The 13149-nt window shown below is 28.2% G+C and overlaps 1 protein-coding gene across 1 annotated transcript; it reads right to left on the reverse strand.

Annotated features, from left to right (window-relative positions):
* On the reverse strand, positions 1680-2885 carry LOC109333778. Its single transcript, XM_019569347.1, has one exon. It carries the CDS (start codon positions 2526-2528, stop codon positions 1734-1736), a length of 795 nt encoding a protein of 264 aa, XP_019424892.1. The 5' UTR covers positions 2529-2885; the 3' UTR covers positions 1680-1733.

Raw genomic sequence — 13149 nt, forward strand, 5'->3', positions numbered from 1 at the left:
AGTGGTAACCAAAATTGTGATCCTTTTGGTACTTAATAAAACCGTGACCCTTTTGAATATGAGTGGTGGCAGATATTGACTAATCCCCAAAGCTCCAAATAATGACAAAGTAGTCTACGTTCGGGGATCTGCTGTCCCCAACCACGTCTTTGATCAATCACAATGAAGCAAAATTGATAAAGTTATAATTATTTAATTTTTTTAATTGATGTGGCATAATATGGTTGGTCTGAGACAGAGTTTGGACAGGGTTTGGGACAACATATCCTTGTCCGTCTATTGATTCTATTATGGATTGAATTTTGAGCTTTGAGCCTTGGGACATTCCTTCCATTCCCATATTTGGTGCCACTGATAGATCAAATGTTTGTCTCTATGTTCGAAAGGGACAACTTAGAAGGAATAGTCCAAAATGCTTGATATGTTACCAAAAATATTTCAAGTAGAGTAAGTGGAAGCACCATTAACGGGTTAATATAAAATTAGGATCCAATAATACAATAGTCTTATGAAGTTTTCTTTTTTGCCCTAGTGCCAACAGCTATAAACGTGGGTTTCACTTCCATCCTACAAACAAATTCAATACTATTACTTATTTTAATTGCTAACAAATATAAATAGTCATAAATTCACTTAAAAGAGTCAAAATGTGGAAAAAATATGGTGCTTTTTGTTGAACTTATGGTAATATGCTATCTTGTATGGTGTATTTCATTTGGGTCAGATTCATCTCCATTTAATGGAATGAGAAGTATTGTTTTTCCCTTTAGTTTTAAGGGTAAAATTATTTTATCGTAGTAGATACAAAAATACAAATGTTATAAATAATTTTTTCTTTGTTTTTTTATACTACTTTCCTCTTCATTAATGGAGATAAATCTCATTTATTGTGTTTTATTTTAGGACACATGGTTTCTGCTTTTCTAGGTTGTGCATTTTGGAACATAAGAAAGACCATTTTTTGTAGTAGTTGCAATAATTTGTTAAGACAAGGGTAAAATAATTCAACTTTGGGAGTAAGGTTATAAGATCCACAACCAAATACGAAATTGAAAATTTGTTTTAAACAAAACTTGGGGGCTTTTTGTGGTATTTGTGTGTAATTTTCCAATAAAAAGTACAACAAATGTAAATTGTAATAACTATAAATTAGTCGTATATTATGTTTTTACCTATAAACTACATGGTTTTATCCCTTCTATTTAACCCTTCCTAGAAGGCTAGAAGTCCTACAAATTACTGACACCATGCTTACTTACAAATCTTCTTTCTATATAAAATAAAAAGTTGAATAAAACAAGTCAATTTTAGTCATCATATCCTCCTTACTCTCCTCCATAGTTTACCAAAAGGTTGAACCATTCATTATCTTAAAATAGCAACATGAATATTTTGGGATAGGCTGAAATTATAGTGTTAGTAACTACATAATGCTTAGCTTTAATATTTTATTATAAAAATCTATTAATAACAAATATGATATGTGTTACTACAACAAGAGTAAGGTCTCTCTCAAATACCATATAAGCCAAGTTCTATAAAAATAAAAGGGAATTTCTAATATAAAGAACAAAAGTCTCTATATTACTCGAGAAGATCTTTAATCAGTGATGATTACATTATCGTGAACTTGGTGGTTAAATTCTATTGCAGTAACGATACTGTAAGGAAGGTCCTACGAAAAAATAGCTCGGCCCGAGATGATAAAAAACTTTTTAAGGACTTGGTAAGACCTAGAGGAAGATAAAGCATTCCAATGACACAAGTGGGTTTTCCAATGACTCATTTGCTGATTGCTCCACGGCCGGACTTTCTTTTTTCCGGCCATCATTTCTCGGCGCGACGGTTCCGACCCCAGCAGGAGATTGGTTAGTTCTTCTCGCAGACTGACTCCCACCCACGACGGATCTAGCCGCCACATTGTCGGCGCGTGTTGCCGGCGGCATAGATCGCCGGTCTGAGTTATCACGGCGAGGCTGGTTCCTCATTTGGTCTCTGCTCTGAACAACCTTCACATTCCGCCGTACCGGAGACTGGTCCGTTCTCCTCTTCGGCGACTTCCCTCTCCCGCCACCGCCGCCGTCAAACTCACCGGAAAAGCAGAGGTTTTTGTTAATTTTGGCGGGAGATCTGTGAACCCTTTGACGCAATTCTTCTTCGGTGAGTGTGGTTGTGGACACGCTCTCACTCAAGCTACAAACTTCAGAGATCTCTTCTTCAACTTTGTTAATCTCCAATGCCATCATTATCTTCTCAACCTTGCTCTCTCCTTCAAATTTAGCCACGGTTGGCTTTTGGCACGGCTTCTCAGCTTCAAACATACCCACGGTTTTCTTTTCAACTTCAAATTTAGCCACGGTTTTCTTCTCAGCTTCAAACTTAGCCACGGTTTGTTTCCATTTTGGTGTTTCAGACAACACTTCCTTCACTTTCTCTTCCTCAACTGAAGGTGGTGCTCTGCTATCTGCTGAAACCATTGGTGGTGAAGATCTGATGCTTTTATCACTAGTACTCACACAACAACCCATTTTGGTTTTGTTTGAATTGTTGTTCACTGAGTGGAACCAAGTACTAGGTTTCCATGAGAATACACAAACATGAAAGGTTTGTGATGTGTGGGTTGGATAACATAAAAGAGGTAACTTTCAATTGGGTTTCATACTCATAATTAAGTACTACGTGAAGAAGCAGAGCATAGAATAGGAGAGGCAAAAAGAAAAAAAGGAATCGTTAGGAAAAAGAGAGAGAGAATTGCAATATTGCATAGGTCAAGTTAGCACATTTATTATAACATATACAACTGTCACGAAAACAATTAAGACAAGTAGTAAACATTTAATATACCAACAAGTCAATAACAAAAGCGCTGTAATAGTAACACTATGTTATTTTACTTTACCCACGGGTTTATACACACTTGTGGGAGTAGGGGTATGCATGATACTAACCAACAAATAAAGGTATAAAACTACTTTAGTGTTACAAATAAGTATAGAGTCAAGGGGTTGTCATATCCAGAAGAACTTATAAGATTATAACCTTTCAAATTTCAATTATTGTTTTAAGCTATATTATATTGGTTGATTGTTTAGTTGACACAAAAACTATCCAAAATTGTAATATAATGAAAAAACGAGTTCGGGTTGAACTTCACATTCATTATCCTTACCCACCCAATTCTTAATTTATATTCATTTACTAATGATTAATCTATATAATAACCTCAAGATTCCTAAAAGTAATGTCTTAGTCGGTTAGCAACTTATACAATAAAGTCACATGTCTAGCAACTTTAATTCATAAGATTAGGAAATATGACTTGCAAAATCATGTCTCTATGTCTAGTAATTCATGCATGGAAGTTGAGTTAAAATGCATCATATCAATTATGTTAGTCGTCAATGTCTTGGTCTATACTAACACTTAATTAATATACCTTTATTTCTAGTAGTTTAGATTAACAAAATTAAAGTTTATGAACATTCAAGCATACATTTATGTCTAGTAGTCTATGTTTTTCAATTTGAGAGTTATAAATTTACAAGATTAACACTATATCTAGATACTAATAAGTAAAATACATGAGATGATAAATAATATCAAGTCTATGTCTAGAAAATACAAGAAGTGTGTATAGTGAGTACAAAACTCAAATATAATCAAACTTCATGGAATAATGGTCAATTAGTATGTATACATCAAGTTTATGCAACCCCAACAATGGAGTACTTAGCTACTCATTTTCACACAAAGTAAGATAGGGATAATACAAAGCTCATGGGGTGGTAGAACCACTCACCATTGAGCAGGTTAATACATAAGATGTTTACACTTAGTTTCTATGAGCAAAGTGAACTAAGCTCTCGAAAACTTAGTAAAATAAAGATTACAATTTGAAATAATACAAGTGTGTTCTTTTGGCTTAGGTTGGAAGTCTTTAAAATATTTTTCTGGTGAAGGCTTATATGCTCAGAGTACTACTTGTGTGCTTAGCGTGGCTTCTAGATGGCTAGGCGCGACGCTTGGATGCACCAAGTTGAGATGGGTGTGGCTCTAGCCTCTAGGCGCTGAGCATATTCCTTTCAGTAAGTTAGCTTCGAATTCTTTTAATTTAGACGCTTAACATAGGTTTTGTGCTTAGTGTGGTTCTTCATCTACTAGGTATGGCTCTAGCGCTGAGCACATCTATTAGATGTTGTCTATCCGCTCAATGTGATCCTAGTATTGAGCTTGACCGAGTTTTGTCCAAAAACTTAGCATTTTTTATCTTTCCTCTAGATTAAGTCTGCAAAATACTTCGTAAATTATATTTAGCCAATCAAACAAGTTTTAACCATATATATAAGTATAATTTCACATATTTGAGTTGATTAAATTGTTAATATGCCATAAAATTGATGTGAAAATTATGATCAAATTTGCACTTAATAGAGGACTCGACGTTACTCATTCATTTGATTTTGCTCGATTATGATTGAGTCTGAATATGGTCGAGTTTCATTAGGTCTAGGTTAGGCTTTTATTAGGTCTAGGTCGAGTTCGAGTTCAAAAAATAATTTGACCAACATTTATGGTCACGTAAGGGACAAACTTTATCCATTCCATGCCCACCCGTAAATGACATTGGTCTTATGTTGAATAAAAAATATAAAAATATAATTAAATTTATCAACAGTTGTAGATAATTTAACAAATTTGTCATTTATTAATGAAATTAAATCATTTTACCTTTTAATCAAATTATTTAATTAAGAGTAAATTATACTGACATCCCCTGAGTTTTAGTAAAATTATAGAGATCACTCATCTTTTTTAAACTTACACAAATCACTCCTAATTATATACATGCATTACACCGACTACACCTCATAGAGAGATAAGTGTAATTTTTAAAATAAAATATGGCGATAAGTGTAATTAAGTTAAATATATTGTGAAGGTAAGTTCAAATAGTATAAAAGTCAACATCTATTCATTATTTTAGTTAGTTACAATAGAGTATAAGAGTGGTCAAACACATCCTTGGAATTATTTATACAGTTTGTAACGAACCAAAAAATAATGAATAGACATTGACTATTATATTATTTGAATTTGTCTTCTTCACAATATACCATATTTCTTAACTTAATTACAATCGTCACATTATTTTGTTTAAGAAATTACAATTATCTCTCCCGCATGGGTAGTCAGTGTAATGCATGTATATAATTAGAGATGATTTGTGTATGTTTTAAAAAAGACGAGTGAGTTATACAATTCCACTAAAACTCATAAGGTGTCAGCATAATTTACTCTTTAATTAAATAAGATTATTTTGATAAGAAATTCATTTATTTTACATAAAATTTTGAAAATGCTCTATAAATATGACTAAAGCAACGTTCCAAAACAATCTTATAAAAAATCCGAGAAATTGGTTGTTAATGATGTGATAATGTTTGGCTATTAGCTAAGGGTAATGCTTTACGTTAAATCGATGAGATCATAAATAATGATTTAATTAACTATATCTGAAGTGTGTTGAAGAGAATATTACAAAGAGGAAGAGTTCTAAATTCTCCTGCATTTTCTTCCTAGAAGTCCTTCTCCTATAAAGAAGATTGAATACTTTTAATATTTTAATGACATTAAATGTATTTTTACTTTTTCATTTAATTTTTTATCTAGTTTTAAAGATATTCACAGGAGGGGGAAATGTTGGATGACATTAAAGCTCTAACATATTTGTAGTATATCATTATCTCTCTTGCCTTTTCCACTTTTAAGAGAGAGATGAAATTAAACTATGTTGTTAAATATACCTTTTTTTTACTTATTTATAAGAAAGATCCTTTAAATGTAAGTGTATAATATTTGTTTATTGTTAGTGTAAAAATTTATGTACACTTAATAGTCAGTATATTATTTATCATTAATTTGTATTACTTACTTTTATTTCAAAGTTAATAATAAATAAATATAAATAATAAATTGCATTTCTACGTATTAAAAGAGATATATGGATAGGATAATTGCAGTTGATGAAGAAGTGGGGCTCTATATCTATGCCCCATTCATGTCTTTGAGCAAGTTTCTATTATAAGCTGATAAATGTTAAGTTCAAAAATAATCTAAAGCCATCCCATTTGAGTTAACAATAATATTAACTTTTCGATTCTTATAAATGGCACTTACTAAGAAAGACAATTACACACCTTAAAATAGTTAATTTAATTCACTAAAAATATTAGGTTAGGAGGGACAATCACACACCTCGAAAGAGGTTAGTTCATTTCCCTGAAAGGGTTAGGAAGTATCTTTGGTAATATAAAAAAACAAATGAGAATGAAAAAAACCATCTCCAATGATAAAGAGACAAATTCTTTATTTTACATTTACATTTAAAAATAAAATATCATATCTTTATTTTTAAAAAGTAAAAGCGTCATCTCATTCTATTTTGTATGTAGTAATGATAACTGAATGAGAATGGGTCAAGGACAACACCATCGGTTAAGTGGGGCCACCGTAGGATCTAAATGGCCCCATGATTTTGATGACCTTACATAATGAAGTCAAATTGTACCCCACCTTTCTATCAAAAAATTTACTCTATCAATTTCTCTGAAAAATAAAAAATGGCTAACAAAGATATAAAAAAACTAGTTGTTTTTCTAATTTCCAGGCTTAAATTCCTATCATAAATTATTTTAACTTGTATTTGTGATATTTAAATACTAAATTAATTTTTCTTACTTTTTAATAACAAATTCAACATACAATAATTAATAAGAATGAAAACGTGTATAACTTACCCAAATTTACGCGAGGAAGAATTCCAAGGCTGAAATAATCATGATTGATTCAATGCATTTGTCAAAAAGACTTTTAACCAACCAATGCTACATTCATCCCATAACTAAAGTGAATGATATGCTAACAATGTAAAAACTTTAAACTGATAATGCATATATTTCAAAATTCAAACTCTAAATTTTTTTATGTTACTTAATCTCTTAAAATTTAAAAATTCAATTTTATTTTCAAAGATAGTAAGTGTGGGTTAAAATAGCTCATATTAAGAGTTATAAAAAATGTTATAAAAATTATGTATGAGTAATACAAATTAATAATAAATGATATATTATTTATGTATAAATTTTTACATAGATTAATAGTGTATTAATATTACACTTAACAACTTATAAACAGACATTTTCACCCAAAAAAAATTGATCTAATTTGCACTGGTATGTTAAACATACTTTCGACATTGCCAAATTTGCCTAAAGTTTAAAATTATGAATGAAATTATCGTAGAATATTTTTCGCAGTTAACTATTTTTTCTAGAACTACGTAGATGATTGTTAAAGAGCTAATTGAACCTTTCTTTTTCATTTATGTCTATATCTTTTTTCCTTGGCTGTATTTGAGAAATAAATATTAGAGAATAATATTGTATTATTCAACCAATTTTATGGCTTAAATTATAAATTTTGTGTGAATTTTACTATTATGTATGTTACTAGATTTTTATTTATGTTACTGTTATATGAGAAGTGTTATATATATGTATTACTTTCTCAATGTCTTAATGATTTGAAATTTATCTTTTAACTTTTCATCGAATCGTGATATTTGGTTTGAAATTAACATATACTATAAATTGTTATATGTTACTTTTATATATGTTATTAATGATTATATATGTTTAATTATGAAATATATTATAATATATGTTAGTAATTGTAGATTATAATAATAGTAGTGTTTTTATTTTTATAGATAACCAATGTCTCATAGAATATATTTTGAGCGTTCAAATTGATGGCAAATTAGAAAAAACAAAAAAACCAAACTAAATCATTAATGACTAGTTCGGTTTAATTCCTATAATAAAAATTTCACTTATTTGAATTGAACCAACCATATCTATATATTCGGTTTGGTTATGAAACCGAATACAACATTTACACCCTAGATTTTTAACTACTTCAGTTCAAGCTACAGTGATACTCTCAAATGCTAGTTTACATTTTTGCTTAATCGTTAAATTGATTGTATAAATTTGTAAATTAAAAATATGAGTTGTGAATAATTAATTTTGAGTCTCAGCGATCTTATCTTTTTATGACCTTGATTTTATTAGAGAATCTCATATGCAAAAACAGTCAAACTCCTTTGACTTTCGTCTTTGTCCAACAAATAATATACAATCTAATAACTATGAATAAAGGATATATACAGAACATAGGCAATTTGAAAATCATAAAGAAAAGTAGTTAAGTTGTTTCTATTTTCAGAAGAATAAAGTATTTCTCATATTACAATATTTATTTTTTTACTCAATAAAATGACATGTGTACTATTTTGTTTAGTTTTAGAAATATTTTTATAAAAAATAATTAAATATGGCATATGTCATCATTTTAATGGCTGGAGAAAATAACTTATTTCCTTATACCATGCGATATTTTATTCTTTACATAAATTACCTAAAATTAAAATTTTCTTCTCAGCCTGATAATTTATAGGCTTGGAGATTACCAACAAAATTACATTTTATTACTTTTCTAATGTTTGGAGATGGTTTTGCTAGGAGTGAGCCAAAATATAATGATTCAAATCACCTATGATTCAGCAAAATCCACCAAATGTATATTCCTAGAGCAATAGAAATGTGGTAATTTAGAATCTCTGAATTTAATTTATTAGGCCTTTCTTTAAAAAAAATGGTGTACATTAAAAAAAAAGTTTTGAATATATATAACTACAAGAAATAGAAGGATGTCTTTACATAAAAAATCATGTACATTTCCTTTTTTTAATACATGGTTAGCATTAGTATAATCAAAAGAGAATACCAACCAAATTTAGATGATAAGAGTAAAGGCGCATCAATTTAACTAATTGAATATATGTTGAAAGTTTAAAATTATCGTATTTCAATAAATTAACATCAGAATTTGATATATATATTTATATATATTAAACTTTGAAGTATAAATTGCACATCAAACGAGCTTTGCCCATTAAGGACAAATATTAGTTCGTAGTTCCTAAACACATTGAAATTCACTCAACAAGTCAAAATGAGTGAATAATTCAGTAGTATGAAAACCGACATCCGAAGAAATCTCATATTAGGTTTAACTGGTTAAACTGTTTGGTCTGAGCGATTAGTTTTATACATTATTAATATTTTTTATCTATAGATATATAATAATATATAAATGTAAAATTTTATATAATTAATAATCATGTATAATTAAATTGAAGTAACATCTTTTTATCTTCTTTTTTTGGACTGAAGTGAAACAAAAGATTAGAGTAGAGTTCAATTATTTTAATTTTTAAGTGAACCGTCAGGTTTACTTCCGATTCAAAGCGGTCAAACCCTCACACGGTTAAGACGATAAACCAGAATCATTTTCAAATCCGGTTGAACTGTCCATTACGGTCCAGTTTTCAAAACCAGGGAATAATTAAGTAAAAAAATCTAATAGGTGACGATTTTGACACAAATCAAAAAGAATAATGGATGATAATTAAATGAAATAATGTAGTAGGGGCCACTAAATCATCCAAGATTTAACGAACAATTAAATTATTAAAATCATTTTATCAAATCAGAAAATGCCAACAACACAATGAATTCACCAATCCTAATCCCAAAATAAATTTCTCACAAGTTTTTGGTTACATGATTTTTTTAATTGAGGTATCATTCAACTCTACTCTTATTTAAATCACTAATTCAAAAAGTTCAAAATTTTTATTTCTTATAACGATATTTATTGGGAGAGAAATCATATAACCCAAACAAAATTAGTTATATACCGAAAAGGTGAGAATAACCTTTAGTAGTATAAAAAAATCACTAATTCTCTAGGGTTTATAATTACATCTTTCACCAATTATTTTTTCCATAGATTATTTAGCTTTGGACCAACAACTTCCAAATCCTCCACACTAACAATTCACCTTTCTCCTCCAAAAAGTAATTTTAGTAACACTTGGACTAAGAGTCAAATTGGATTAAGAGCGTTGAATACTAGAAGAAAGAAGCGCATATACCTAATAAGATTAAATGAATACCTAAATTTATAGTCATTTTATTTCAATCTTTCCATACATAACCAAATATTGGAGTAAGTAATTTCTCCAAAATTAAAGTAGAGTGAGCCTATCTAACAATTGCTAAGGTGAAAAACTAATGCATTATTTATACAATCAACAATATCCACTAAAAAGAGCTTTCTTGTGTCCATATGATTAAGCTTTTGTGGACAATAAGCTTAATCTACCAATCACTTAGACTTTCCATTATTGTTGTTAAGCATAAGAGCTTGATATTTCAATTTATTCCTATTAGTTAATGTAACATGTAATGATTATTGATTGAAATTCACATTAAATTTGTTAGCACTCTAATATATTACTTCAATCCAAAGTGAAGGTTCCATAATAGAGATTCACAAGCAATTCAATACATTAGAAAGGGTACAATTATATTGAATCCTAATGAATCAAAATTAGTAACATTCCTTTCATTTCATCCAAAAATAGTACAAGTTAAAAACATTAGTTGGACACTCAAAATCAAATAGGTAAGGATCAGAATTGTTTGGTGATTCCAATAACCAACTACATGGTTTTGTTTATAAGGCAATTGAAACTTGCATGTACAAAATTTGGAACAATATGTTTCTATTTCCCAAGTCAATTATATTCCACAAAGTAATATAAAAAATTACTTTCTATTTTTATGAATTTTATTTTTAATTATATGTCACTTTTTAATTGGACTGGTAAACAAATGAGACAATAAATACAGAAGAATTGATCTTTATTCCAAAATTTGATCTTGAATTAATTAAAGGATTTAATATGTATATACTGATAGTGTAAGTGCTTTTTATACTGTCAGCAAATCCTCACTATTCATATGTTTGTTAATATTGACTTTCAAACAAAAGTATTACAAATCAATAATGAATGATGTGCTGACAGTGTAAAAAATTTTACACTGTCATTGCATAGATTTTAAACTCTTAATCAAATGCATATTGTACCATGTTGCACCACTCAAGACAAAATTGACAGATAGATTAATTATGTGAGTAATTATTTATGTCCCTTTTAGGCTAATCATCAATGTGATGTACCAACAATCTATGATCTCGTGTCATTCGTACTAAGTTTGCTTATTCTATGTTACAACCAACAGCCACAAAATCATGTACCAAAAGCAAATGATAATTAAAAGATGTGAAAAAAATATGGTATATAAGGAAAATCATGATGGGATTTTAATACTATATTCCTATATTAGAATAATTGAACTTAATTTTATCCTATGACATATAAATATATGTTACCAAATTATAATGAATGATTTTTTTACATATATAATTAACCAGTTGCTCTTTTTGACAATTGTGGCCATGTACTATAATTAATTACGTCCATAGTTTGGTTTTCATAAAAATTAAAATCAAATTAAAATTATATGGTTTAGTTTTTTATTTAATTATTTTTTTTGATAAAAGATTTCATAATCTGGCTAAAAAATAATTTAGAACTGGTTCAAGATTAAAATTGATTTTAGAATTGCTTAAGGCTCATAATAAACTTCGGGTTATAAAACTGAGCCACTTCTAAAAATGATTTTAAACCTGATTTGAACTGTTTAAAAATGGTTGAGATTTTAATATGAATAAATTGATTTTTTTTGTTTCTGTTTAGATCAACGATTTAGTATGGTATATTTGATTTTTGGATGGTATTTAACTACAAGTATCATTTCCTTCTTCTAATTATTTTTTAAAAGTAACTACATCGATATCATATTTCAATCAAATTATACAAATCACTCTTATTTTTTTGCAACTATATAAATCCCTCTTAATTCATACATGCACATTGCATTGATTACCATTATAGGGGTGCTAGTGTACTTTTAAACATAAATGAGTGATGAGTGTAATTAAGTGAAATTACAATATGTGTTAGTGTGATTTATTTTAATTAATTAATTATACATTAGTTAGGATAAATTGTTCATTTGTACATTTAAATATAAATTTTGATTATGAAATCACTCTTCTTTCTTGTTTTGTGTATTTAAATAATAACTCCTTAAAATTATTGATGCATTTGGTAAAGAACAAAAAATAATGAAGAGACATTAACTAATATACTATTTTAAAATGACTTCATGTATACAATATCTTGTGGAAATATTGTGTGGGATTAAACAGTATAGTTTATTGCCTACCACCGTTGTCATTAGCAGATATATTTGTTTGTAATATAAATGAAGGTTCGTAAGTAGTGGCGGATCATGACCTAAAGTTTAGGAGGAATAATAATATTTAATTTTAATTCATAATTAAGATTAATTAAGTAACAACAAATTTAAAGAAATATAGATAATTGTTTCAAAGTTTTAAAATAACATATTAATTCTAAATAATAATATTTAAAAATTAAAAACATTAAATAAAAAATGTACATTCGTTTAAAATGGCTCATAGTTGAAGACTTCAATTCATTGATGAATGAATTAAGAGTAAAAATTTCAACTATTTATATTTTAATATAAATCATTATATTATCTACAAGAAATTCATATTTTATTTTCCTATATGAGTTTACTTAGTTATCTAAATTGTTGAAAATGATCTTCCTGTAGTAGTTAAATTAGAATAGTTAAGATAGGACGAATAACTTAATCAAACGAATTATATGCATTCACTTTTATCGTATCATCAAAGTTGCACTTAATTCAGATATGATTGACAATTTTTTAAATATGAATTACTAATGATATCAATAATAAAAGATTGAAATTCACATCTCAAATAAATATTTTCTTACTTGCGTTGAAGTCCATATGTATAATTTTTATGCAAAAGTACATATGTTATAAATATTAAATAATTTATAAAAATAAATAGAATATTAGGACTTGTGCTGCAAAAGTTTGACAAAAATGATATGTATCTTATAATATCTTCTTAAATGCAAAATCATTATGAACTTAAATAAAGTAAAAATATTATATGCTATATCTACATTTACACATGTAAAAAACTTTATCTATTATCTATAATTTTTAAAAGAAATATACAATTTGTATAAAATAAAAATATATATTTGAA

The sequence above is a fragment of the Lupinus angustifolius genome, chromosome LG19, assembly GCF_001865875.1.
Source record: "Lupinus angustifolius cultivar Tanjil chromosome LG19, LupAngTanjil_v1.0, whole genome shotgun sequence".
NCBI lineage: Eukaryota > Viridiplantae > Streptophyta > Magnoliopsida > Fabales > Fabaceae > Lupinus > Lupinus angustifolius.

Bases quoted from the DNA above. Each gene is read 5' to 3' on its own strand.
- LOC109333778 (XM_019569347.1), bottom strand. From the start codon at position 2,528: ATGGGTTGTTGTGTGAGTACTAGTGATAAAAGCATCAGATCTTCACCA.